The sequence below is a fragment of the Geotrypetes seraphini genome, chromosome 8 (assembly GCF_902459505.1).
Source record: "Geotrypetes seraphini chromosome 8, aGeoSer1.1, whole genome shotgun sequence".
In the NCBI taxonomy this organism is placed as follows: Eukaryota; Metazoa; Chordata; class Amphibia; order Gymnophiona; family Dermophiidae; genus Geotrypetes; species Geotrypetes seraphini.
Genome location: NC_047091.1, coordinates 50,773,594 through 50,799,071, shown reverse-complemented (window position 1 = coordinate 50,799,071; position 25,478 = coordinate 50,773,594). Strand labels below are relative to the sequence as shown.

The following is a 25,478-nucleotide window of genomic DNA, read 5'->3' as shown; positions in this document are numbered from 1 at the left end:
AGAAAAGAATTTTTGATATTGAGACCAGCAATTACTACTCTGGGGGCCACCTTTTTTCTTCGGTATCCTTGTACATTATAAGTCGCATAAATTTGTTTTCTTTGAACCCTCACAACTGACAACATTCCTATCACTGTCAAGGCTGGAGAAAGCGCAAGATGGACAAAATGATAAATGACTTCCTTGCACAGATTTACCTATAACTGTTTTTTTTCTTATCATTGATGATTGCTTAAACTCCATTTTTACTTAATCTTGGATTTCAAATGATGAGGACTTGAGTGAGATTTAAGATAAAAACTTTTTTTTTTCCTTTTATATACTATATACTAAGTTTGAACTATTTTCTTTTTTTATTTCTTGAATTTTGCTTTCTGTACAAGTATATACTTGATTGTTATATTTGAAAAAGTTACAAATAAATTAAAAAAAAATAAAAAAAAATTCAACTGGCTGAATGTCCCAAAGACTGGGTTGAAAAGTAGTGGGTTGAGGGCTGGATGCACAAAAATCACAGTTAAATCCTGTGGGTTGCTGTGGGGCTGATTAATTGTCTGATTTGAAAACGGCGATTGATGTTCAAACAATTTTGCATGCAAATGAGTTCCACTGTAATCCCATCCGATCAGTCATCGGAGAAAGTGACTGACACATGCGCAGAGCCAGCAGGGGAAGCCCCGAACAGCTGAGCAGCAGGGGAAGCCCTGAAGCAACCTCCTGCTGCTCAGCTGTTTAGGGCAGGAAGAGTAGATTTTTTTATTAATTGGCACAGATGTGTATGTGTGTTACCCAAGCACAACTGCAATTTTAAAAATTAAAAAAAGGAAAGTCATGCTGGTACCCCCCCCCCCCCAAGATGGCCCACACCCCTGAACTTTATATAAAAAAGTAAAAATCAGCAGGAGGGAAACACACTCCTTCCTGCCTTGGCCACTTGGACTCTCCACCTTTACATTAAAGAGTAGCAAGAGGGATGCCTATTCCCTCCTGGGTTGAGGTGTTTTAGGTTCAGGAGGTTGTCTGGGGTTCGCAGGGACCTCAGTGGCAGGAGGGAGTGGGCATCCCTCCTGCTGCTCTTTAATATATAATGGGGTGGTGGGGTCAGAGTTGTGGGGGTCCAGGTGGATGAGGCAGGAGGAAGTGGACTTCCCTCCTGCCAATTTTTTTTTTTTTTTTAAATTTCTATGTGTGTGTGTGGCGGGGGTGTAATCCCAGCATGAGGGTTTTGTTTTTTTTTTTTGTTTTTTTTTTAAATGGGGACCGATATTGTGTGTGATACGTACAACATCTATGCCCATTAAAAAAAAAAAGCTGCTGTTCAGGACTTTTTTTTTTAAATCAATACCAGCACCTCCAGACCTGTTGGAGATTTCGGAGCATTACACAAAAGGATTTTTTTTTAAAAAATGGCACTTCATGAGGGCATTTATCAGAGTGCTTATTTTTAATAATATTGAGCTCATTGTAATGTATTTACATAAGATGGAGGTTGCTACAAACCACTTAAAAAGATCATGATTTGCCATTTTGTGCATCAATAGATCCTATACCGCCGTCACTAAAAGTACGGTGAGTGTTGTGTATATGGGCCTCGGTGACTCCTCCAATATTCCAGGGAGTGTCGGTAGGATTTGAACCCTGGCTTCCCTGATTCTTTGCCAACTGCTCTTAATTGCAAGGCTATCCAAGCATGGATTTTTGTGTGGCACAAAGGCAGATGTGCATCATTTTTGACCTGGCACTGCTATTCTCTCTTGCATATCTTGTAGCCATAGGCTACGCTCATAACAATGGAAAAATACTGTCATTTATTTCCACAGCCTTACTGAACATAAAAACACTATTTAAAATCATTTATAGTCTGCTTATCTTACGTTCTAATCTGAGCAGAGTCCAAAAACATCAGACAAAACTGGAGAGTTAGACAAAACTACATACATGTAGACTGCATAATGCAAAATATCCCTATGATAGCGGTTTTTAGCGCAGTTCCTATGAGCGTCGGAAGCAGCGCAGGGCATTCAGCATGTTGGCGGTTTTGTAAAAGGGTGGGGGGGGTTTAAATCAAGTAAACCTGAATGTTCACTAAACTCTCTGCAAAAGCTTCTGCCGAAAGGAAAGTCTTGACCTTGTTTGGAACGTTAAAATAGGACTCTCCAATTTTGCATAGCAAGACATTGCTTAGGATCACTGACAGGTTAACAATGCAGCATAATTTCTTTAAGAAATAAGTGGAGCTTCAATGCTTCAAAAGACAGCGATATAAACCAATTTCATACCTCTTGACTGTAGTCCCAGTAATCGGTCCCGCTGCCCTATTAAGAAAAAACTCCTCAAAAGAAAAAATCGTCTGTGCTAAAAACAAAACAAAACCCTAAGATAGCCCAATTTACTGAAAAATAATTAACAATCTCCAGGGATCCTTAGAATAAAAATTCCAAAAACATGAGTTCCTAGTTTTTTTCCCCCTAAATACTGTGCAATCAATCGTCAAAATAGTCCAAAAAGCAATTTAACTGTAGTAGGAGGAGAAATTCCTCATGTGGCGTCCAAGCCTTCAAATTTCAAAACCAATTTATCTCCTGATGCAATTAGTAGCGAAAGAAGTGGCCCTTAGCGGGGTGTGATGGAACTAAATTGCTGAGCAGCTATCGGCGAGATTCATGTAGCGGTTAAAACAGAATGACGATATATTGGTTTTGAAATTTGAAGGCTTGGATGCCACATGAGGTATTTCTCTTCCTACTGCAGAAGTTGCTTTTTGGGCTTTGTTGATGTTTTTGGAATTTTTTGAACCAAGGTTCACTGCAGGTTGTTAATTATTTTTCAGTAAACTAAACTAACTAAACTAAACCTTAGGTTTGTATACCGCGCCATCTCCACAAGCGTAGAGCTCGGCACGGTTTACAGAGTTAGGAAGAAAGGAACTCCAATGAAGGGTTATAGGAAAGGAACAAGAAGAAAGAGAGGGACAAGGGTCTTAGAGAGCAGGAGGTGTTAGATTTTTTGAAAAGAGCCAAGTTTTCAGGTGTTTGCGGAAGAATTGGAGGGAGTTTGAATTTCTGAGCAGGGATGTGAGGTTGTTCCAGAGTTCTGTGGTTCTAAAGGGGAGGGATGTTCCTAGTTTTCCTGCACGGGATATACCTTTTGTAGAAGGGAATGATAGTTTCAGATTTTGGGAAGATCTGGTGGAGTTAGGGTTAGAGGAGTTCCAAAGGAGTGGAATAACGGGAGGAAGGATGCCGTGTAGAATCTTGAAGGCTAAGCAGGCACATTTAAAGAGGACTCTGGAGTGTACTGGAAGCCAGTGGAGCTTGGACAGGAGTGGAGAGATGTGGTCGAACTTGCCTTTTGCAAAAATAAGCTTAGCCGTGGCGTTCTGAATTAGCTGAAGTCTATGGAGGTTTTTCTTAGTTAGGCTTATAAAGATGGAGTTGCAATAATCCAGTCTAGAGAGGATGGTGGATTGAACAAGGACGGCGAAGTGAGAATGATGAAAACAGGATGTCACTTTCCTCAGCATATGAAGGCTAAAGAAGCATTTTTTTTACCAAGGAGTTGAGGTTGTCATTGAAGGAGAGAGAGGAGTCTATGATGATGCCCAGGACTTTGCTTGAAAACTCGAGCTGAAGAGTGGGGCTGGAGGATAAAGGGATGGAGGAGGGTAAATGATCTAATATTGGGCTGCTTTAGTGGTCTTGAGTTTTTCACACAGCTGTTTTCTCCTTTAATGAGTTTCTTCCACAGGTTTTCTTTCTTTTTTTTTCTCTCCCAAGGGCAGCAGGACCAATGATAAGGCGGGGGGGCTGAATTCTCTAATATCGCCGGTAAAATATGACAGACTGCTATTGCGGCCGTGAATGTAACTATTTCAAAAAGGCAAAATATTCTCAAAGAACCACGCGTGAAAATGAAGTTTGTGGAGGGTTGCCAAATTTACATGAGATAAGTCTCTGGTGATAGTCCACGGAAAGAGGCGTAAATGTGCGCATGTGCTGGGACAAAGCTATGCCATAGGCTCTGCTCCCTATCTGTCCGTCCATCAAACCTCCTCTGCCAATCCCTGGTAGTCCAGAGGTACAGCGGGCAGGAATGAGCTTTCTGCGCTTCTGCCCCCCTGCTAACCCGGTCGGACGATGGCTGCTGTGAGTTCTGCTTTCTTCAGCTGCTGAGCGGCACTGAGCAGGAGAGTGCTTTGGCGCTACTGCTCAGTGCTGAACAACTTCTGGACTGGCTTTCACAAATTCTCTCGATTTGCAAGAATTTGCGGGAGCCAGTCAGGAAGCTGCTTGGCACCGAGCAGCAGCACCAAAGTGCGCCCTTGCCTGGTGTAGCTCAGTGGCTGAAGAAACCCAATCTTGCGGCAGCTACCACTGACCGAGGGAGGGAAGGGGGCTGGTTGTGGAGCCTGATGGGGGGAAGAGAGGACAGGGTGCAGAGCTTGATGGGGGAGGGAGGGAGGCGACTGGGTGCAGAGCCTGGCAGGAAGGGGGGCTGGGTGCAGAACCTGACAGGGCAGGGCACTTGAATATTAAGCCGCCTGACTTTTATTTGAGTCAACCATTTTTCTTCCTTTTTGGGGGGGAAAATGGGGTCTTGACTTGTATTCAGATCGACTTATGAGTATATACAGTATTTCCTTCCTTTCTCTCTGCCGCATGACCTCTTTCTTCAGCTTTCAACTCTATATTTTAAAAACACAGGGTCATCAAAAGAGTTGATCCACTAACAAGGAAGTATTTTTCTTTAAATTTGTCCAAATTATCCTCAAAATGTTCCCCTCCATTATTGCCCAGTGGCCAAAATGGAGCCTGGAACTTCTGTGTTTTCCTTATTGATTGGACACTAAGCTGGTGTTGCCATAGTGATCTATGTAGGAGTTCTGGGTTAGTTAGGAGCTAGTTAAGAGACAGGTAAGGTGGTGTTGTGGTTGCTGGCACCTGTGGTATAATATTTGGAAGTAAAGGAAGGGAGGAAAGATTGTTTTAATAGCAATTGGATACAGAGTAGTAGTGCAGACTGAGTGGTTTATAGAATCTGACAGAAGTCAGATTAGTTTGAGCTGTGAATGGATACTGTTTAAGGAGATAGTTTCTTTTTGTAATTGTGGTAGTGGCAGTTATGATCTAGAACAGTGTTTTTCAACACGTGGTACGCGTACCCTTGGGGATCCCTGCCTGCCCCTCCTGCTGAAGCCGCCGCTGCCAGGGATCCTTCCCTGCCTCCCTGTCTGCAAACATGCACCACCCCCACCCCCGAAGCTGACACGCTCCATGCCCCCCCTCCCACGCAGCAACTCCACACAGGGATGGGCCACAGTACGTGCAGTGACTCGCATGTGGTCGGCCCACAAGCTTTCCCCCTGACGTCAATTTGGGAAAATCTGGTAACCCTAGATGCAGAGGGTTGGGGTTTTTTTTAAAGAGAGAACATATACTGGTCCCGGCCCAATAATTTAGCAAGGGCCTGCATAACTCTTATTCAGCCCCTGGCTGATTATCGTCTGGGCCTTCATAAGCTTCACCTGGAATTATCCCCCAATATTTAGTGCTGGTGCCTAGACGTTATCCGGGGATAATGTAGCTGGCAACGATCAACATTTAAGCACTGACCACTACTGGCTGACTATCAGGGGGATGGTGCTTATTGTACATCTCGCAAAAAAACTCGGATACTATGGAAACCAACTGGAATACAATGATAACACTTCCACAATAATCAAATACACGTTGTCTGATGGTATGTTGAAAATCAAGGTGCAGATTACGATGTCAGTTTTAAATGGAGGAAAAAGCCTCAGACAAGGGCCCTCCCACCTCCACAATGGTGGAATAGCGGTGGTAGAGCGTTCACCTTACTGGCTAAAAAACCTCCTTCAACAAACAAAAACACTGCACTGCTTCAAAATTCAATGAAAAATATATGTACTGTATATGTATACTGCACAATAGATGAAAATTTCAACTTATCTTAATTGATCGGTATACATATACAGTATACATATATTTTTCATTGAATTTTGAAGCAGTGCAGTGTTTTTGTTTGTTGAAGGAGGTTTTTTAGCCAGTGAGGTGAATGCTCTACCACCGCTATTCCACCATTGTGGAGGTGGGAGGGCCCTTGTCTGAGGCTTATTGTACATCTGACAGCACTGTTCAATGGATATGATAAATGTGTCCAAGTTCCTGTAGCCCCTGACTAATGGATGCTCTAGCAGTACTAGGAAATCCACTGCTGTGCCATACTTTGAATTCCAGCTGCACAGTATAATCTCATTATAACGGACTTCAAGGGACCTGGAAAAACAGTCCGTTATATCCAGAGTTGCATTTTTTAAAAACTTTATTTACGTCAGCTTGAAACACCGTACAATCAACGAAGAACAATCACTGCACAAGTATATCGGCAACATCACCCCGGGATAGACTGGAGTATTGGAAACTCGAACTGTGCGAGGGAAACAGAATTCCTAGAGGCTGTGAGGGACTGCTTTATGGAACAGCTCGTCAAGGAACCAACGAGGGGGAATGCCACTCTCTACCTAATCCTCAACGGGCTAGGGGGACCTGCAAAGGAAGTTGAAGTAGTAGGACCACTAGAAACAGTGATCACAACATGATACAGTACAAAATAGAAGGAGTAACATCAAAAGGGAAGAGAACCACGGTGACAACGCTGAACTTCAAGAAAGGGAACTATGATGCTATGAGAGTAATGGTGAGAAAAAAACTCCGAAACAGCTCACGGAAAACAGAGACTGTGGAGCAAGCCTGGTCCCTCTTCAAGGACACGGTGCAAGAAGCACAGCATATGTACATCCCCAGATTTAGAAAAGGGTGCAAAAAAAACCGAACGAAAAACCCGGTATGGATAACCAATGAAGTGAAGAAAGCGATAGGAGACAAGAAAAAATCATTCCATAAATGGAAAAAGGACCAAACCGGGAAAACTGGAAGGCACACAGGAAATGCCAAAAAGAATGTCATAAAGTGGTTAGGCGAGCGAAAAGGGATTACGAAGAAAGACTGGCTAGGGAGGCAAAAAAATTCAAATCGTTCTTCAAGTACATTAAAGGGAAGCAACCAGCGAGGGAGGAAGTAGGACCATTGGATGATGGAGACAGAAAGGGAGTGATAAAAGAAGAAAAAGAGGTAGCTGATAGGTTAAATAAATTCTTCTCGTCAGTCTTCACAAGCGAGGATACATCCAGTGTACCAGAACCCGAAGAGATCTTCAATGGAGACCACGAAGATAAACTGTCGACAATAGAGGTGAGCCATGAGGATGTCCTCCAACAGATAGATAGATTGAAAAGTGACAAATCACCAGGCCGAACGGAATCCACCCAAGGGTACTAAAAGAACTAAGGAACGAAATAGCGGAAATACTCCAACGAGTTTGCAACCTATCCTTGAGAACTGGCGAGATCCTGGAGGACTGGAGGATAGCAAATGTCACACCTATCTTTAAAAAGGGATCGAGAGGAGACCCGGAAACTACAGGCCGGTAAGTCTGACATCGGTTCCGGGCAAGATGATAGAAGCACTGATAAAGGACAGCATCTGTGAGCACATTGATAAAAATGGACTAATGAAAGCGAGCCAACATGGCTTCTGCAAAGGAAGATCGTGCCAAACAAACTTGCTGCACTTTGAGGGGGTAAACAGCAAGATGGACCAAGGGGAACCCGTAGACATCATTTATCTTGACTTCCAAAAAGCCTTTGACAAGGTGCCCCATGAGCGGCTACTTAAGAAGCTGTGGAACCACGGGGTGGAAGGGGATGTACACAGATGGGTTAAACACTGGTTGGCAGGCAGGAAGCAAAGGGTTTGAGTGAAGGGTCACTACTCGGACTGGAGGAGGGTCATGAGCAGAGTTCCGCAGGGGTCGGTACTCGGACCGCTGCTGTTCAATGTATTTATAAATGACCTAGAAACGGGGATGAAGTATGAAGTTATAAACACTAAACTCTGTAGCAGGGTTAGAACTGTGGAAGAATGCGAGGACCTACAAAGGGACCTGAACAAACTGGAGGAGTGGGCGAATAAATGGCAGATGAACTTCAATGTGGGGAAATGCAAGGTCATGCATATAGGAAAAAAGAATCCAATGTTCAGCTACCAAATGGGGGGATTAGTACTAGAGGGAAGTAACCTTGAAAAAGACTTGGGTGTGCTGGTGGACACAACAATGAAGTCAACGGCACAATGTGCAGTAGCCTCAAAGAAAGCAAACAGAATGTTGGGTATTATTAAGAAGGGTATTACAACCAGAACGAAGGAAGTCATCATGCCGCTGTATCACGCGATGGTGCGCCCGCATCTGGAATACTGTGTCCAATATTGGTTGCCGTACCTAAAGAAGGACATGGAAATACTCGAGAGGATTCAGAAAAGAGCGACAAGAATGATAAAAGGTATGGAAAACCTTTCATACGCAGACAGGCTGGAAAGGCTGGGGCTCTTCACCCTAGAGAAGCGGAGACTCAGAGGAGACATGATAGAGACTTACAAGATCATGAAGGGCTTAGAGAAGGTGGAAAGGGACAGATTCTTCAGCCTATTGGGAACTACAAGAACAAGGGGGCACTCTGAGAAATTGAAAGGAGACAGGTTTAGAACCAATGCTAGGAAATTTTTCTTCACTCAGAGGGTGGTGGACACCTGGAATGCGCTTCCGGAGGATGTAATAGGACAGAATACATTAAGAGGATTCAAAGAGGGATTGGACAAGTTCCTGAAGGATACGGGGATTGAGGGTTATAGATAGAGCCAGAGATAGGAGTATGAAAGGGAATTGAAAGGTTTTAGACAAGATCACTTACAGGTCATGGACCTGATGGGCCGCCGCGTGAGTGGACTGTACGATGGACCCCTGGTCTGACCCAGCGGAGGCAACTTCTTATGTTTTTATCGATAACAAAACATTGGTATGGCATGAAATGATTGCAAAACCAGAACACTAAAAGATGTTCTAAAGCATTATGTCATACTGTACTGGAAAGAAAAATAATCTGTCGTTTTCTTCTGGGCTGCATTTTGATACTATATCACCGGCACACCACGCGCCTTGTAGGCGAAGCCTGCATGTCTGTTATAGCCGAAGAAAACTGCAGCTAAAAGCAGCTCTGGGGACCAAATTGGTTGTCCGTTATATCCGAAAGTCCATTATATCTGAGTCCGCTATATGCGATGATTTTCTACATGTTTATAAAGGCGAACGGCCAGACCAGCGGACCTCGTCCGCTATAGACCAGGTTCCGTTATAAACGAGTCAGTTATAAAGAGATTATTCTGTATCTGATTAGCCCTTCAGCCCTCGTGACAGATGCACCTGGTTTAAAGGAAAAAATGTGTCATTTGTCCTGCAATAGATCTTGTCAAGATGCTGGGCTTGCGGTAGCAATGGTTTAGTTGTTTAAGTCAACTGGGATTAAGGGACAGTTTGTGCCTTCCCTGGATGTCTTCCTGGGTTACATTTTCTGGTTCAGCCACATATTATTCCTGAGTTAGCTGTGCTTCCAGAGGTTGCTGGGGGTGCTCTCATTGCTCCCTTATGTGTTCAGATGGGAGAACTTTGTAGCATTTCATTTCAGTCTTATGCCAAAACTCTCAAGGTCCTGTGGGGGAAAAGGAGCTGGGTCTCCCTTTATGGTGCTGAATGGAGACCTAAATCCCTCTCAAGTGTAGGGTTCATTGTCCTTCCTGCTTTGTAAAGCTTTAATTACGAGGGCAGCAGCCAGCTCACAAGCCCTGTTAAAAAGATCCCTACCCTAAAGCCCTTTCAGCTACTGCCCACCCATCCCCATTCCACCACGGGAATACCACAGGGGCGAGGAGGGCCTCTCTTTTAAAAAATTTTTAAATTTTATTTGTTCCAGGTTGCGATTCCTTTATTCTGTTGGGAATGTGGAGAGAAAACAGGCTGATAGTATATAATCTAGCATTTGGAGTACAGAACACAGTATAATCCTACAACTCCTCAGAACTCTTATTTATAAGCTTGCCAGGGAGGCATTCTATGACCCTTGCTTAACAATAGGACTTTAAAGCTAACATGTAATATGTAGCACAAAGGACTGATATATTTTGCTTGTGGGTATATGGCGCTATGCATTGATTTTAGGGCTGCTTGCTGGCCAAGGCTGGAATAGCTTCCTTTAGCTCAGTGTATCACAAACTGTGTAGTACGCTGCGGTGAGATTCCAGGTGTGCAAAGAGATGCCAGCAAGGCGGAGAGGCGCTGGAAAAGGTCAGAATTCATGATAACACCTAGAATTCTAAGGCAGGAATTGAGCAAAATGTTGTGAGATTCTTGGTGGGTGTACATGTTTGAACAGTAAGCCATATGGTTTAGCAGTTCTCGGGATTAAGAACAAGATGATTCAATGAGAGCTAGTCAGCCACTTAGGAAAGGCCAAAGTTCAGTGGTTCAAGATTTCAAAGATGTAGGATCAACACCGTAAAGAATCTGAATGTAGAAGCTAATACTGAGAGATTGAATATGTGGAGCAAGGGTTGGGGAAAGGAGAAAACAAAAATGATAATGTGTGAAAAGGTGTTCTTGATGCAGGTACTTATTGAAACCAACACATGGAGAATACATAGTAACATAATAGATGACGGCAGATAAAGACCCGAATGGTCCATCCAGTCTGCCCAACCTGATTCAACCCAAATTTTTATTTTTATTTTTTTTATTTTATTTTTTTTAATTTTTCTTCCTAGCTATTTCTGGGCAAGAATCCAAAGCTCCACCCAGCACCGTGTCTGGGTTCCAACTGCCAAAATCTCCGCCAAGACCCACTCCAGCCCATCCACACCCTCCCAGCCATTGAAGCCCTCCCCTGCCCATCCTCTACCAAACGGCCATACACAGACACAGACCGTGCAAGTCTGCCCAGTAACTGGCCTAGTTCAATATTTAATATTATTTTCTGATTCTAAATCTTCTGTGTTCATCCCACGCTTCTTTGAACTCAGTCACAGTTTTATTCTCCACCACCTCTCTCGGGAGCGCATTCCAGGCATCCACTACCCTCTCCGTAAAGTAGAATTTCCTAACATTGCCCCTGAATCTACCACCCCTCAACCTCAAATTATGTCCTCTGGTTTTACCATTTTCCTTTCTCTGGAAAAGATTTTGTTCTACGTTAATACCCTTCAAGTATTTGAACGTCTGAATCATATCTCCCCTGTCTCTCCTTTCCTCTAGGGTATACATATTCAGGACTTCCAGTCTCTCCTCATACGTCTTCTGGTGCAAGCCTCCTATCATTTTCTTCGCCCTCCTCTGGACCGCCTCAAGTCTTCTTATGTCTTTTGCCAGATACGGTCTCCAAAACTGAACACAATATTCCAAGTGGGGCCTCACCAATGACCTGTACAGGGGCATCAACACCTTCTTCCTTCTACTGACTATGCCTCTCTTTATACAGCCCAGCATCCTTCTGGCAGCAGCCACTGCCTTGTCACACTGTTTTTTTGCCTTTAGATCTTCGGACACTATCACCCCAAGGTCCCTCTCCCCATCCGTGCATATCAGCTTCTCTCCTCCCAGCATATACGGTTCCTTCCTATTATTAATCCCCAAATGCATTACTCTGCATTTCTTTGCATTGAATTTTAGTTGCCAGGCATTAGACCATTCCTCTAACTTTTGCAGATCCAATATTGGTAAGTAAAACAAAAATCCAATCTGAATTGCAGAGAAATGCTCTCAATGACTGTAAAACCAGGAACCAGTGTAATATATTGGTTTCACGGAGGAAGGAAGAGAACTGTAGCAGTACAATTTAACATGTACAATTTTAATATGTGGAACTAAGTCTAAATTTCATCCGTTATTTGGAAGCCTAGTGTGGGCAAGAACAAAGTGATGCACATAGGGAAGAATAACCCAAATCATAGCTACATGATACTAGATTCTACACTTGGAAATTAATCACCCAGGAAAAGTATCTAGGCTTCAAGGAGGACAATAGGTTGAACTCTTCTGCTTAGGGTGAGGTGATGGCCAAAAAAGCAAAGATAATTTTGGGAATTAGAAAAGATATAGAACCGAAGAGGCTCATACAGTAACAACAACAAAAAAAATAGACGTCCAAAAACCACCCTAAGTCGGTACTTGGATGTCGTAATCGTGACACATCCAAGTGCCAATTTTTGAAGCTGACCTTTCTAGATATCTAGCGAGGTGTTCCTGCTGTGCATCCAGAAATCCAGGGGGCATGTTTGGAGGCATGTTATAGGTAGGTTAGATTTGAACTTCTTTTGGTGATAATAGAACCTTTTCCAAGACGTCCTGGATGGAACTTAGATGTTATGGGCTGTTTTAGAAGTGTCTTAAGTTCCAAAAATGTACCCAAAGTTACCAGATGACCACTGGAGAAATTAAACAATGACCCTCCCACACTCCCTCAGTGGTCACTAACCCCCCTCCCAGCCCACCAAAATCTGAATGAAACAGTACATATCTGTCTCTAGAACAGCATGGGAAAGCCTAGTAGAGCATCACACAGGTATAAGTAACCTGGAGCGTGGTCTAGTGCAGTGGTTCCCAGCCCTGTCCTGGAGGACCACTAGGCCAGTTGGGTTTTAAAGCTAGTCCTAATGAATATGCATGAGAGAGATTAGCATATAATGGAAGTGACAGGCATGCAAATCTGCTCCATGCATATTTATTAGAGCTATCCTGAAAACCCGATTGGCCTGGTGGTCCTCCAGGACAGGGTTGGGGGGCCACTGGTCTAGTGAACCATAGAGAGTAGGAACCAGACCCATAAGCTACTCTACTCACTATATTTATGGTGGAAAGTGTGAGGGCATCAAAACTCTACTCTGCTGCCATATAGGTGCCACCTGTAGCCATAAGGACTATTGAGGTGGTAGACAGGTTTTGGGGAGGCTCACCATAAATTATAAGGGGGTTATGTTGAGATGTACATCTGGCACCCATTAAGTGAAGTTCACAGCAGTGCCCTCTAAGATGTCTCACTGCTCTGTTGGCATGTTTGTGGCCAGTCCATCACAATAATATCCTCTCCCACATCCAAATGGTCTGGATGTGGACGTTTTGAACTTGGACATTTCTATGGTCGAAAATGGGATATAAAGACAGGCATCCTAAGGGTTGGATGTCCTGTTGGCCAAGGTATTCAACTAGGCGATTAAAAAAAAAATGTTTGGATGTCTAGCAGTCCACCCCCCACTCCATCCCGAAACTCCCTGCCGCACATGGCCCCCTTCTCGTCCCCCATACCTCTTTAATTTTCCCAGCAATTGCAGCATTACGAACTTACTGCCCGCGTCATGTCAGCTGTCCCTCTGACGTGACTCCCTAGGTGCAGGACCCAGATGTGACGTCGGAGCTAGACCTCAAGAAAGATATAGTAGCGCTAAAAAAGGTTCAAAGAAGAATGACCAAGATGATAAAGGAGATGGAACTCCTCTCCTATGAGGAAAGACTAAAGCGGTTAGGGCTCTTCAGCTTGGAAAAGAGACGGCTGAGGGGAGATATGATTGAAGTCTACCAAATCCTGAGTGGAGTAGAACAGGTACAAGTGGATCGATTTTTCACTCTGTCAGAAATTACAAAGACTAGGGGACACTCGATGAAGTTACAGGGAAATACTTTTAAAACCAATAGGAGGAAATTTTTTTTTTTCACTCGGAGAATAGTTACTCTGGAACACATTACCAGAGGTTGTGATAAGAGCAAATAGCATAGCTGGTTTTAAGAAAGGTTTGGACAAGTTCCTGGAGGAAAAGTCCGTAGTCTGTTATTGAGAGACACGGGGAAAGCCGCTGCTTGCCCTGGATTGGTAGCATGGAATATTGCTACTCCTTGGGTTTTGGCCAGGTACTAGTGACCTGGATTGGCCACTGTGAGAACAGGTTACTGGGCTTGATGGACCATTGGTCTGACCCAGTAAGGCTATTCTTATGTTCTTACGTGAGCCAAGTATGGGACAATTAAGGCATTGTAACATCACTGATGAGGTTGGCTCTGAGGCACTGTGGAACGAGGTGTTATGACATCACAATCTCAGCTCTGGAATGTTGCTCTCATTGGGTTTCCAGAATCTTGCTATTCTTTGAGATGCTGGAATGTTGCTACTCCTTGGGTTTTGGTCTGGTACTAGTGACCTGGATTGGCCACTGTGGGAATTGGCTTGATGGACCATTGGTCTGACTTAGTAAGGCTATTCTTATGTTCATATGAGCTGACACTGGTGCAGACAGCAAGTTCGTGATGCTGCTTGTGCTGGAAAAATTGAAGGGGTGCACGAGCACGGCGGGGGTGTGTGTGTGTGTTGGGGAGGACGGGTGCTAGCACCCCGACCAAGATGATGTCTGGAAGTTCCCCCCTTACTATGCCACTGCCGTGGGCTTCGATGCCATAATGGAAGAAGTGAGTAAGGTCTGGCTTTAACAATTCTCTTGCTTTGAATCACTTACTACAGGAGGCGTAAGTAATTCAGAACGAAAGGACGTGTGTGTTGAGGCTGTGAATGCTTTGCTGGAAGAGAGATGCTCTCAGTATTACACACCACGCTAGATGAGATTCTATATTTTACCCTTAAGAAGGCAAGTCAGAGCCGAGACTTGGATCTAGGTTGAGTTTTCTGAATAGAGAATAAAATACAAAAAGTTGTCCTTTTTACCCTACTTTCACTTGTTTCTGGACTTTTGTAGGGTTTTGCTTTATTTTATTTTTTTAAATTTCTGATTTTTTTAAATTTCTTTCCTTTCAGCCCAAACCTGTGTGGAGATGAGTGCTGCTTGGGGTGGAGCAGAGCTCCCAAATCAGGGAAGTGTACCAAAGGTAAGCAGGGGGCTGAGCTCTGTGCACAGGTAACGAATAAGTATTTCTGTAAACCTGTAGTTTTATTAGTCTCACTTTCTTGATTCACATAATCTTCTGGGAGATCATATTTAGTCTAGTAGCAGTCTTTGGATAAACTGTATTATATAACTGTTATTGATTTCCTTCCCACAGAGTGCCTTCTCTCCTATTTTTTGTGGAGGCTGTTGTGTATCTGTGCACTAGACGTGTGCAGTCTTCTCCGGGTACCCTCTTGGTGGGGGTTTCAGTTCCTGTCCTCCTCTCTGCCCCCCCCCCCCCCAGCTCTTTTCCTGCCTCCTCTACCACATGTGCCACTTCCCTTCCTCCGTGCCTCTTTAACATTTGTGGCATGAGCAGCAACCTCAACCTGCTGCTCGTGCCAGCATCGGCTCTTCTGATATCACTTCCTGGACCCGTGCCTAGGAAATGATGTCGGCGGAAGAGCTGGCACGAGCGGGGTTGCTGCTCGTGCTGTGAATGTTAGAGGTATGGGGGAAGGGAAGTGGTGAACACGGTAAGAAAGGGAGAGGTGCCACCGCCCTGGGCGCTTCTCACCTCACTACGCCACTGCTGCCAAGCCCTCAGTTTCAGAGGCAGCTGTTCATATGATCAGCTCTCCAAGTCCTGTTTCAGATGAGAACTGATGTGTAAGTTGACAGTGTTGTGATAATGGAGCCTTTTTTATTAAAGGGCATTAAGGCCTAATGTGCAACAAAATGCTTATCCTTTTTCCACTTGCTATTTATTCATTTTTTTAAAATATTTTTGGGAGTGGGCATGTCATGAATGGAGAATGGGTGTGCAAGCCTTAACTAGCTACAATGTTCACATTAGTATGTGCTAACTGGTTAACATGGAACACTTATCTCCTACATACTCATAGGAGACAGTCAGGGGCATAGCTACCACTTACTGAGCCCAGCAAAATGCCCAGAGCTGCCTAATGGTTGGAGGTAAATCTGCTCTCCTTCCTTGACCAACCACCTGTGGTGTCTGGTACCACAATGTTACTTCCTCCTGCCACCTCCTTGCATAGCTCCAGCATCATCATCTTCTATCCCCTCCCAGCATTCCTCCAGAAACCCTGTGCATGACTGCTAGAAGCAGCATGGTGAACAGGCTGTCTGCGGCCAGCCCCACCAGGGCCTTTCCTTTATTGGTCCTGCATCCTGTGATGTCATTTCCTATGGGCAGCCGGCAGAGCAAAGGCCCTGGCGGGGTCAGCTGTAGCCAGTCTGTTCACATCACTTCATCTGCCTGTCACCAACTGGTATTCTGTAGGATTGCCAGGGGTGGGTGTGAAGAGCAAAAGTAGATGCTGGACTTGCATGGAGGTGAGGGGAAGCAGCAGAGAAATGTAGGACTTAGACAGGGGAGATATGGGGTGAGAGGAAAATAAATCCTGGACCTGGGGAAAGGGGACAAGCAAATATAAAAAAGACTCCTGGACCAAAAAGGGGGGGGGGGGATAGAAAGGAGAGAGAAGGGAGAATCAGGATGAACAGAAATACAGAAAAAACACTGGGCATGGAGGATGTATAGGGACAAGGACAGAATATTGGACAGGAGACCCTGGAAAGAGTTAAGAAAAAAAAGAAAACAGAAGAGATACTGGGACCAATGCAATGCTCAGACAACAAAGGTAACAAATGTATTTTTTTTCTGAATTTATTCATTGCAATTTGTCAGCTTTTAAAAATGTGCATCTCTGATATCTTGTATTTGAGTATCTATTCTATTACTGTCAGGTATTCTGTACAGGTGTAGAATGTGTTTGCTTTTTGCAAGGTTTGTTTACTGGTGCTCTGAAGGGATTTTCCCTTCTTGCCATATTCCCCTTTACTGTGGGAAAGATGGTGTTATAAGAGGTCCATTTTAATTTTCCACCCGGGTCCCACTCAGCCTTAGCTACACTACTGGAAGCAGTAAGGGCCAAATTCTGTAATTGGCGCCTGATCACACTTAGGCACCTGTCACAGAATTGCATTTTGTGGCGCCTAACCTAAAACAGGCATCTGTAATATAGGCCAAGGTTTTAAAGGCCTAAATTATAGGCACCTAAGTCAATTAGAGAATTGAACCTAGAGTCACCTAATTGTTTCTCCACCCCTAAACACGCATACTTTAGTTTTAGGGTCTGTTAAGTGCCATGCCTGTCTTATGTAGAATCGCAATTTTTTTTATAAGTCTCATGTACCAATGAAAAGATTAGTGCAGGGGTATGGAACTCCGGTCCTCGAGAGCCGTATTCCAGTCGGGTTTTCAGGATTTCCCCAATGAATATGCATTGAAAGCAGCGCATGCAAATAGATCTCATGCATTTGGGAAACCCTGAAAACCCGACTAGAATATGGCTCTCGAGGACCGAAATTCCCTACCCCAGGATTAGTGCATCTGGGCTTAGTGTATAGCAGGGGTAGGGAACTCCGGTCCTTGAGAGCCATATTCTAGTCGGGTTTTCAGGATTTCCCCAATGAATATGCATGAGATCTATTTTGCATGCACTGCTTTCAATGCATATTCACTGGGGAAATCCTGAAAACCTGACTGGAATACGGCTCTCGAGGACCGGAGTTCCCTACCCCTGGTGTATAGGAAAGTCTCCCATTAAGATGTGCTAAGCTCAGGTTTTAATGCCCTATAGAAAAAGGGCCTCTATTCGAGGTGAAAAATCATGCTAAATTTATATATATATATATCTTTAAATGGGTGGAGGAAAGATCACCACGTAGCCCTGATGGATGTAGTTGGTGATCGGCAAATAACAGTGGAATACGTCTCATTACATCCAAGTCATTCTTGTCTCTTTTCAGCTATCTGTTCACCGAGATGCAAGAATGGAGGGGCATGCACCAAGCCCCAGTTATGTGCCTGTAAGTCTGGCTTTGAGGGCCAGCAATGTGAGCAGGTGGTCATTTCTTCTGAGTTCAGCTCTGATCTCTTCCGGCCATCGCTTCCCATCTCCTCCTTGGATCTTCCCTCCCACTCTCTGGCCATCAGCTCGGTGCTGACTTCCATCTCTGTAAAAGAGGGTCCTCCCATTGGTGGCTCTTCCCTCCCTAACCTTGGTTTGACCTCTGGTGCCCCCACCGTCTTGCCATTCGACCAGAAGAGTCCAACATCTGGCCCAGTTCGCATTTCACAGTCCCGTACAAGGCACAATGAGACGACCAAGAAGCCTTCTGTCACTAGTAAGAAGACCTTTTCAGTCGGTTGGCAGCCACTGAAGTAAGTAGATTTAATACAGTTATAACTTTGACAGGGAGCTTTTCCCTATCTGTTCTTTTTATAGACAACTATTTTCCTGTGGAAGGGACATGTCTGAGGGTTATTTAAAAAAAAATATTACCCTTAACAGAAGCCTGGTTTCTATATTATTTTGTCTCCTCGGATCTTAATCCTCTCAAACTTCATCCTCTCAAACTTCTTGAATGTTTTATCGATCGGGAAGATGTTTAATTCATGAATGTACTATACCACCTTTCATATCAAATACAGCACAGTAGCTAACATCATTATTACATTGCTAATGATAAGACAAATACACAACCATAGTATAAAACTAGATAAAGCCTGGGGTCCTAGGGCTTGACTAACAGTAATGGGCAACTTATTAAATTCACAAACCAGGGTAGGAAGGAGGAAAGGAAACTGGACAGGCTCAGTGCTCACTTTTGTTCTTTGTTGAAGAGGAATCTTCATCCCAGACTTAAGTTGATTGGGGAAGGTTCCTTTTGTGGATAAACTGGCTGAATGTTCCATGTAATCAGTGATGTAGAGGGATGGGGGCTGTCTGCCCCGGGCGCCATCTTGGTGAGGGCGCCGGCACCTCTCCGACCCCCCTGCTGCAGGCACCTTCCCTTGCCTCCCCCATACCTACTTAGGGCCAGATGCACAAAGCTCTGACTCTAGGGTCACCAGATGTCTGTTTTCCCCAGACATGTCTTCTTTTTGAGAACATGTCTGGGGGTCTGGACAGTTTTTCAAAACTCATCACATTGTCTGGGTTTTGAAAAGCCTCAAATTGTGTCGGGCAGTGAGGAGGTCTGCGCATGCGTGGATGTCACGCGATGATGTCGCATGCGAACGTCCTCCCTGCCCAACGCGATTTGCGGACAAGAGCAGGCACCGGGGGGGGGGGGGGAGGGGATGGGACTTAGTGTGGGATTAGGGTGGGGATGGGTAGAACTGGGTGGACCTGGGGGCAGGTCTGGGAGTCTGGATTTTCCGATTGGAAAATCTGGCAACCCAATCTGACACCAGGGTAGAAAATTCCATGGTGAGAGTGGTTTTTCTTTTACTGGCGATGCTCTACATCAGGGGTGTCCAATGTCGGTCCTCGAGGGCCGCAGTCCAGTCGGGTTTTCAGGATTTCCCCAATGAATATGCATTGAAAGCAGTGCATGCACATAGATCTCATGCATATTCATTGGGGAAATCCTGAAAACCCGACTGGATTGCGGCCCTCGAGGACCGACATTGGACACCCTTGCTCTACATGATAGCATGCAAACTATATTCATGCTATTCATATGGAGAATCACAGGTACAAGGGAGGAGGAACTGTGCCTGGACTGTTTTAAAAAAAGCAGCCCCTGCTCTCCCTACTTGCTGGTACAGCTGATCGGGGCAGGGGAATTCTCCATCATCTGAGCTGACAGGACTCCCTGAAGCTGCGGCAGCTGTTGTGCTCACACAGTTGTGCCCATTAAAAAAAATAAAGAAAAGTTGCGTTAACCCAAAACAGAGATTCCCTGATACCTCCCCAAGCTCCTCGACACTCCAGACACCAAGCACCCCATCTTTTAATCCCCCTGACCCCCTCCCACCACTCAAAACAAAATCCTGGTGGTCTAATGCAATGGTTCCCAACCTTGTCCTGGAGGACCCCCAGGCCAGTCGGGTTTTCAGGATAGCCCTAATGAATATACATGGAGCAGATTTGCATGCCTGTCACCTCCATTATATGCAGATCTCTCTCATGCATATTCATTAGGGCTATTCTGAAAACCCGACTGGCCTGGGGGTTCTCCAGGACAGGGTTTGGATCCACTGGTCTAGTGAGCTGGGGAGGGGTAGAGTCAGATCCACCCCAACTTAAAAACCCTTCACCCCGACACCTTTTCCCCTCCATACCTTTTGTCGAAAATCAGGCAAGTGGGATATCTATTCCATCCTGCCTTGAAGGGCCACCTCTTGAAAATGGTGGCCCTTCCCCCCTCCCGGTGCATCCTGGGATCTGATTGGCTCAGGCATTTTTTCTACTGGGGAAGGGCTGCCATTTTGTAGAGGTGGCCCTTCGTGGCAGGAGGGAGTGGGCATCCTTCCTGCCTGATTTTTGACAAAAGGTACTGAGAGTGGTGTCGGAGGTGGAGGGTCCTTGAGCTGAGGGATCTGACCTGATCCCCTCTCAGCCCACTAGACCACCAGAATTTTACTTTGGGGCAGTGGGTGTGGTCAAGGAGATCAGAAGGGAGGTGGCTTGGTGTTGGGTGAGGGTGGGGTGTTAGGGATTCCTGGTTTTGGGCTCCTGTAGGGCTGTGTTTAATTCTTATTTTTTTTTTTCCAAATGTTGTGCCTTTGTTGTGTGTACACAACACATGCACAACAGTTACTGGCAGCTCCAGAGCTGCCGGTAATTAGCGACCAGAAATGAGGGGGTTCCCTGTAGTACATCGCTAGGAGAGCTCATTTAAATAATAATGAGCTCCTAGTGATGTATTTGCATATGGTTCTCTGTGGGTACAGGGGTTTTCGGAAGGGGGATACACATGTTGTGGTGCTCCTCTTATTATGCATTGCATGTAATAAGGAACGAGAAGGGCTTTTGAATTTAGCTCGTGTGTTTTGAATAGCAAGTTAACATTCAAGTACAGTAGGGTTTGTTTTTATTTAGTTTTCCTCTCTCTCCCTAAAGGGCTCGCAATCTAATGCTTGTACATGAGGAAATAGAGGCTTAAGTGACTTGTCCAAGATTACAAGGAGCAACAGTAAGACCTGAACCCTGGCTTCCATGGTTCTCCTCCTCCTGCTCTAGCCATTAGGTAGTTTGACAAGTGCATATACTGAATATGAGGTACAGAGGAACAATGACAGATGGACAGTGGCAGATATTCATTCTAAGTTTTTGTTGGTTTCTGTGGTATGACAGGAATGAGATATTCGCCAAGTTGGAAGGCTGTCCAAAATTTACAAAGAGCCGCAATGGGTAGAGAACGGGTGTTTGAGATACAATTTTTAATGTGCTATGGGTATATATGCATTTAACACAAAAACAAAACTTCAAGTACTCGAGTGCCTCACCTTCTTGGTGAGTCACAATAGAGATCTAATCTTTGCCTTTACAGAGCACTGCACTCTCCATTGGCCATCTTAGATGACCTGCCTTCCATCCTTAGCAAACTGGTCATCATACTTGGAGAGTTTAACTTTGCAAACTACCCAAATGAGACCAGATCCCTAGCAGACTTCATCACTTCACTATCAGACCTAGGCTTCCAGCAAATGGTCCTCTCACCAACTAACTCTGTAGGCCACATCCTAGACCTAATCTTTATTCAAAAAGATACTCCACTCACCACAGAATCTCCTAGCTGTATTACCGAAACAGTACCCTGGTCTGATTACCATTTGATCACATTCAACCACACCTACACAACGAATCAACCATCAACCAGGAATCAAACTCAACATTAGAAAATATACAACAATGACACTATCAACTTAGAGGATCTCTCCACAGGCCTTTCCAACCAAGTGGGAACATATGTAATCCGCCTTATGTATTAGCAATGTCATGACAATTCTTATGTATTCCGCTTTGAACCGCAAGGTAATGGTGGAATAGAAATCACGTAATATAATGTAATGTAAAACCCAATTCTGAATCAGTTGATGAGGCTGCCATGGACTGGCACACTGAGGTAAAAACTCTACACGAAGGGCTAGCACCAGTCAGAGGGTAGGGGTGAAGGGGGCCACTACTCAGACTGGATGAGAGTCACAAGTGGTGTTCCGCAGGGCTCGGTGCTCGGGCCGCTGCTATTTAATATATTCATAAATGATCTAGAAACAGGGACGAAGTGATAGATAATAAAATTTGCGGACGATACAAAACTATTTAGTGGAGCTGGGACTAAAGAGGAATGTGAAGAATTGCAAAGGGACTTGAACAAACTAGGGGAATGGGCGGCAAGATGGCAGATGAAGTTCAACGTTGAAAAATGTAAAGTATTGCATGTGGGAAGCAGAAACCAGAGGTATAACTATACGATGGGAGGGATGTTATTGATTGAGAGTACCCAAGAAAGGGACTTGGGGGTAATGATGGACATGACAATGAAGCCGATGGCACAGTGCGCAGCGGCCGCTAAGAAAGCAAATAGAATGCTAGGTATAATCAAGAAGGGTATTACAATCAGGGCAAAAGAAGTTATCCTGCCGTTGTATCGGGCGATGGTGCGCCTGCATCTGGAATACTACTTCCAATATTGGTCGCCGTACCTTAAGAAAGATATGGCGTTACTCGAGAGCAAATAAGTTTGATCATGTAATCCCTTTCCTTCATAAAGCTCATTGGCTTCCTGTGGCTCATCATATTCTATATAAGTTATGTTTGCTTACTTTCAAATCTCTTACATTTAAAACCCCAGCTTATATTTATAAAGCATTGATACCATATATGGTAATTCTTCTAGATTATTGAGATCAAATGATCAACATTTATTGGTCATTCCCTCTCTGAAAATTATCAATACTCGACGGCAATCTATCTTTACTATTACGGTGCCTCAGACATGGAATTCACTCCCAATGTATTTAAGAGAGGAAAAGAATTTGGAAAAATTTAAGAGCAAACTCAAGAGTTTTCTTTTTAAAGATGCATTCAATATTTAATTGAATTGCTTATTGCTCTTCTGTTTATTTTTAAATATTTTAATCAGTTTTGTCTTTCCCTTCCTGCTGTTCTTAACCCTTAATTGTTTACTCCTATATTAATTAGATCGTATTTCTTTCCTTGCCTTGCCTAGTGTTTCATTATGCTTGAAAATGTGTTTTTCATCATGTTTAGTAGATTTAGTCCCTTTGTTAGTTATGTATGTTTCTTTTAATTATGTATTTTTACTGACTTGTACATCGCTTAGAATTCGGAATAGGCGATTAATCAAATTACATAATAAACTTGAAACTTAAAACTTGAGAGGGTTCAGAGGAGAGCGACACGTCTGATAAAAGGGATGGAAAACCTCTCATACACTGAGAGATTGGAGAAACTGGGTCTGTTTTCCCTAGAGAAGAGGAGACTTAGAGGGGATATGATAGAGACTTATAAGATCACTAGTCTTTAAGCCCGTTACATTAACGGGTGCTAGAATATATGTATGTCTGTCTTTCTTTCTGTCTCACTCCCTGCCCTTGTGTCTTTCTTCTTTTATTTCTGTCTCCCTCCCTCCTATTATTTGTCTTTCTTTCTATTTATCTATCTTTCTGCCCCCTATGCAGCATTTATCTCCCCTTATCCACCTTCCTGTACAGTAGCCATATCAGCATTCCCTCCCCCTCCATTTCCTTGTGCATCAGCATTTCCCCCCTCCCTACTTCCCTGTGCAGCATTTTCCTCCCTCGGGCTAGAATATATGTGTGTGTGTCTGTCTTTATTTCTTTCTCTCTCTGTCTCCTTAGCCACTTTTTCCTGTCCATTCTCCCTTCTTTTTACCTCCCCTGTGTCCACGACCACCCTTTCACTGCTCCCTTTATCCAGCAACAGCCCTTCCCCCTTTGTTTTACCTCCCCCCTGTCCATCAGTACCTCTTCCTTCTCCCCCTGTCCAACAATAGGCATCCCTTCCTTTTTCCCCCTGTCCATCATCACCTCTTCCTGCTCCCTCTGTCCAGCAGTAGGCCTCCCTTTATTTTTTCCCCCTGTCCATCAGCATCTCTTCCTGCTCCCCCTGTCCAGCAGTAGGCATCCCTTAATTTTTTCCCCCTGTCCATCAGCACCTCTTCCTGCTCCCCCTGTCCAGCATTAGGCCTCCCTTCATTTTTCCCCCCTGTCCACCACCACCTCTTCATTGCTCCCCTTATCCAGCAGCAGCCCTTCTCCCTTTGTTTTATCTCCCCCCCTGTCCATCAGCACCTCTTCTTGCTCCCCCTGTCCAGCAGTAGGCCTCCCTTCATTCCCCCCCCCTGTCCATCAGCAGGTCTCCCTTAATTTCCCCCGCTGTCCATCTGCACCTCTTCCTGCTCCCCTTGTGCAGAGTTTTTTAATTAATCGGATAGAGTCATTGCGGCCCCCCCCCCCCGCTCCCCTTCACTTGTAAGTCGGCGATTCAAGAAGCCTGTGCAGCAGTCTTCACACGCTGCTTCGGGTCCTTCTACTGCGCTTATTTGCTCTGCCGCGTCTCTGATGACATCATCAGAGACGCGGCAGAGCAAATCAGGGCAGTAGAAGAGCCTGAAGCAGCGTGTGAAGACTGCTACACAGGCTTCTTGAATCGCCGGGTAGGTATTCAGGTCAGCGGCAAGGGAAGGGGTGTGAGCGGCAAAGAACTTCTCTGGTCTGTTGCGGAGGGCGGCCCGGCTCGATTTATTGATTCGTTGGGGGGGGGGGGAATGCGCTTTGTTGGGGGGAAGGGTAGGCAGACGCGGGGACCGTCCAGTTCAAGAGAGGAGCCGGGGGTGAGGAAGGCCGCCGCAGCTATGGAAAATTTTTTTTTTTATTTGAAAGCCGCCGCCGGGGCCGCGCATGCGCAATTGTTTTTTCCGCTCACGGAACACGTTTTTTTTAGTGCGCATGCGCGGCTAGCGTTTTATTATATAGGATGAAGGGCATAGAGAGAGAGTCAAGAGGGACAGATTCTTCAAACTTTCGAAAAAAAAAAAAAGAACAAGAGGGCACTCGGAAAAGTTGAAAGGGGACAGATTCAAAATGAATGCTAGGAAGTTCTTCTTTACCCAATGAGTGGTGGACGCCTGGAATGCGCTTCCAGAGGGCGTAATTGGGCAGAGTACAGTACTGGGGTTTAAGAAAGGATTGGACAATTTCCTGCTGGAAAAGGGGATAGAATGGTATAAATAGAGGATTACTGCACAGGTCCTGGACCTGTTGGGCCGCCGCGTGAGTGGACTGCTGGGCATGATGGGCCTCAGGTCTGACCCAGCAGAGGCATTGCTTATGTTCTTATGTTCTTATCCCCACAAATACTCCTCCCCCTGGTTTACCGACGATTTAAGAACTAAGAAAAGAGAACTAAAGAAAGCAGAAAGGAAATGGTACAAATCCAAACTTAACAGTGACAGGTCCAAATGGAAGGAACTGTCTGAAGAATATAAAAAAGCCACCCTAGAGGCTAAAAAGATATACTACGTCCAACAACTATTAAAGATATCCAATAGATCATACAATCTTCTTAAACTAAACAAAAAAGATACAACATCACAAGGAGACAATTGATGCCTTAACACTGAACTTGAAGTTTAACGCTCTTGACTATTTCACTGACAAAGCAGACAAAATAGTCTTACCTTGACTCTACCGTGATTCAAACAAGATAATTAAAAACTACAACTGGGAACCTAACTCATTTCGAAACTGTCTCCCACAGCGACATTGCTATTCACCCTTCCGGC

At 44.6% G+C, this 25,478-nt stretch overlaps 1 protein-coding gene across 3 annotated transcripts in view; it reads left to right on the top strand.

Moving 5' to 3' along the window:
- Window positions 1-25,478, top strand: part of LTBP4 (latent transforming growth factor beta binding protein 4) — a 506,304-nt gene that overhangs the window by 115,804 nt on the left and 365,022 nt on the right. For all 3 annotated transcript variants that reach the window (XR_004540381.1, XM_033955323.1, XM_033955322.1), the window contains exons 2-3: window positions 14,759-14,829; window positions 17,664-18,078. Coding sequence is in view for 2 of the 3 variants with exons in the window: in XM_033955323.1 (XP_033811214.1) it covers window positions 14,759-14,829; window positions 17,664-18,078 (486 nt within the window). In the remaining variant the exon portion in view is untranslated. The remainder of the gene's footprint in view (window positions 1-14,758; window positions 14,830-17,663; window positions 18,079-25,478) is intronic.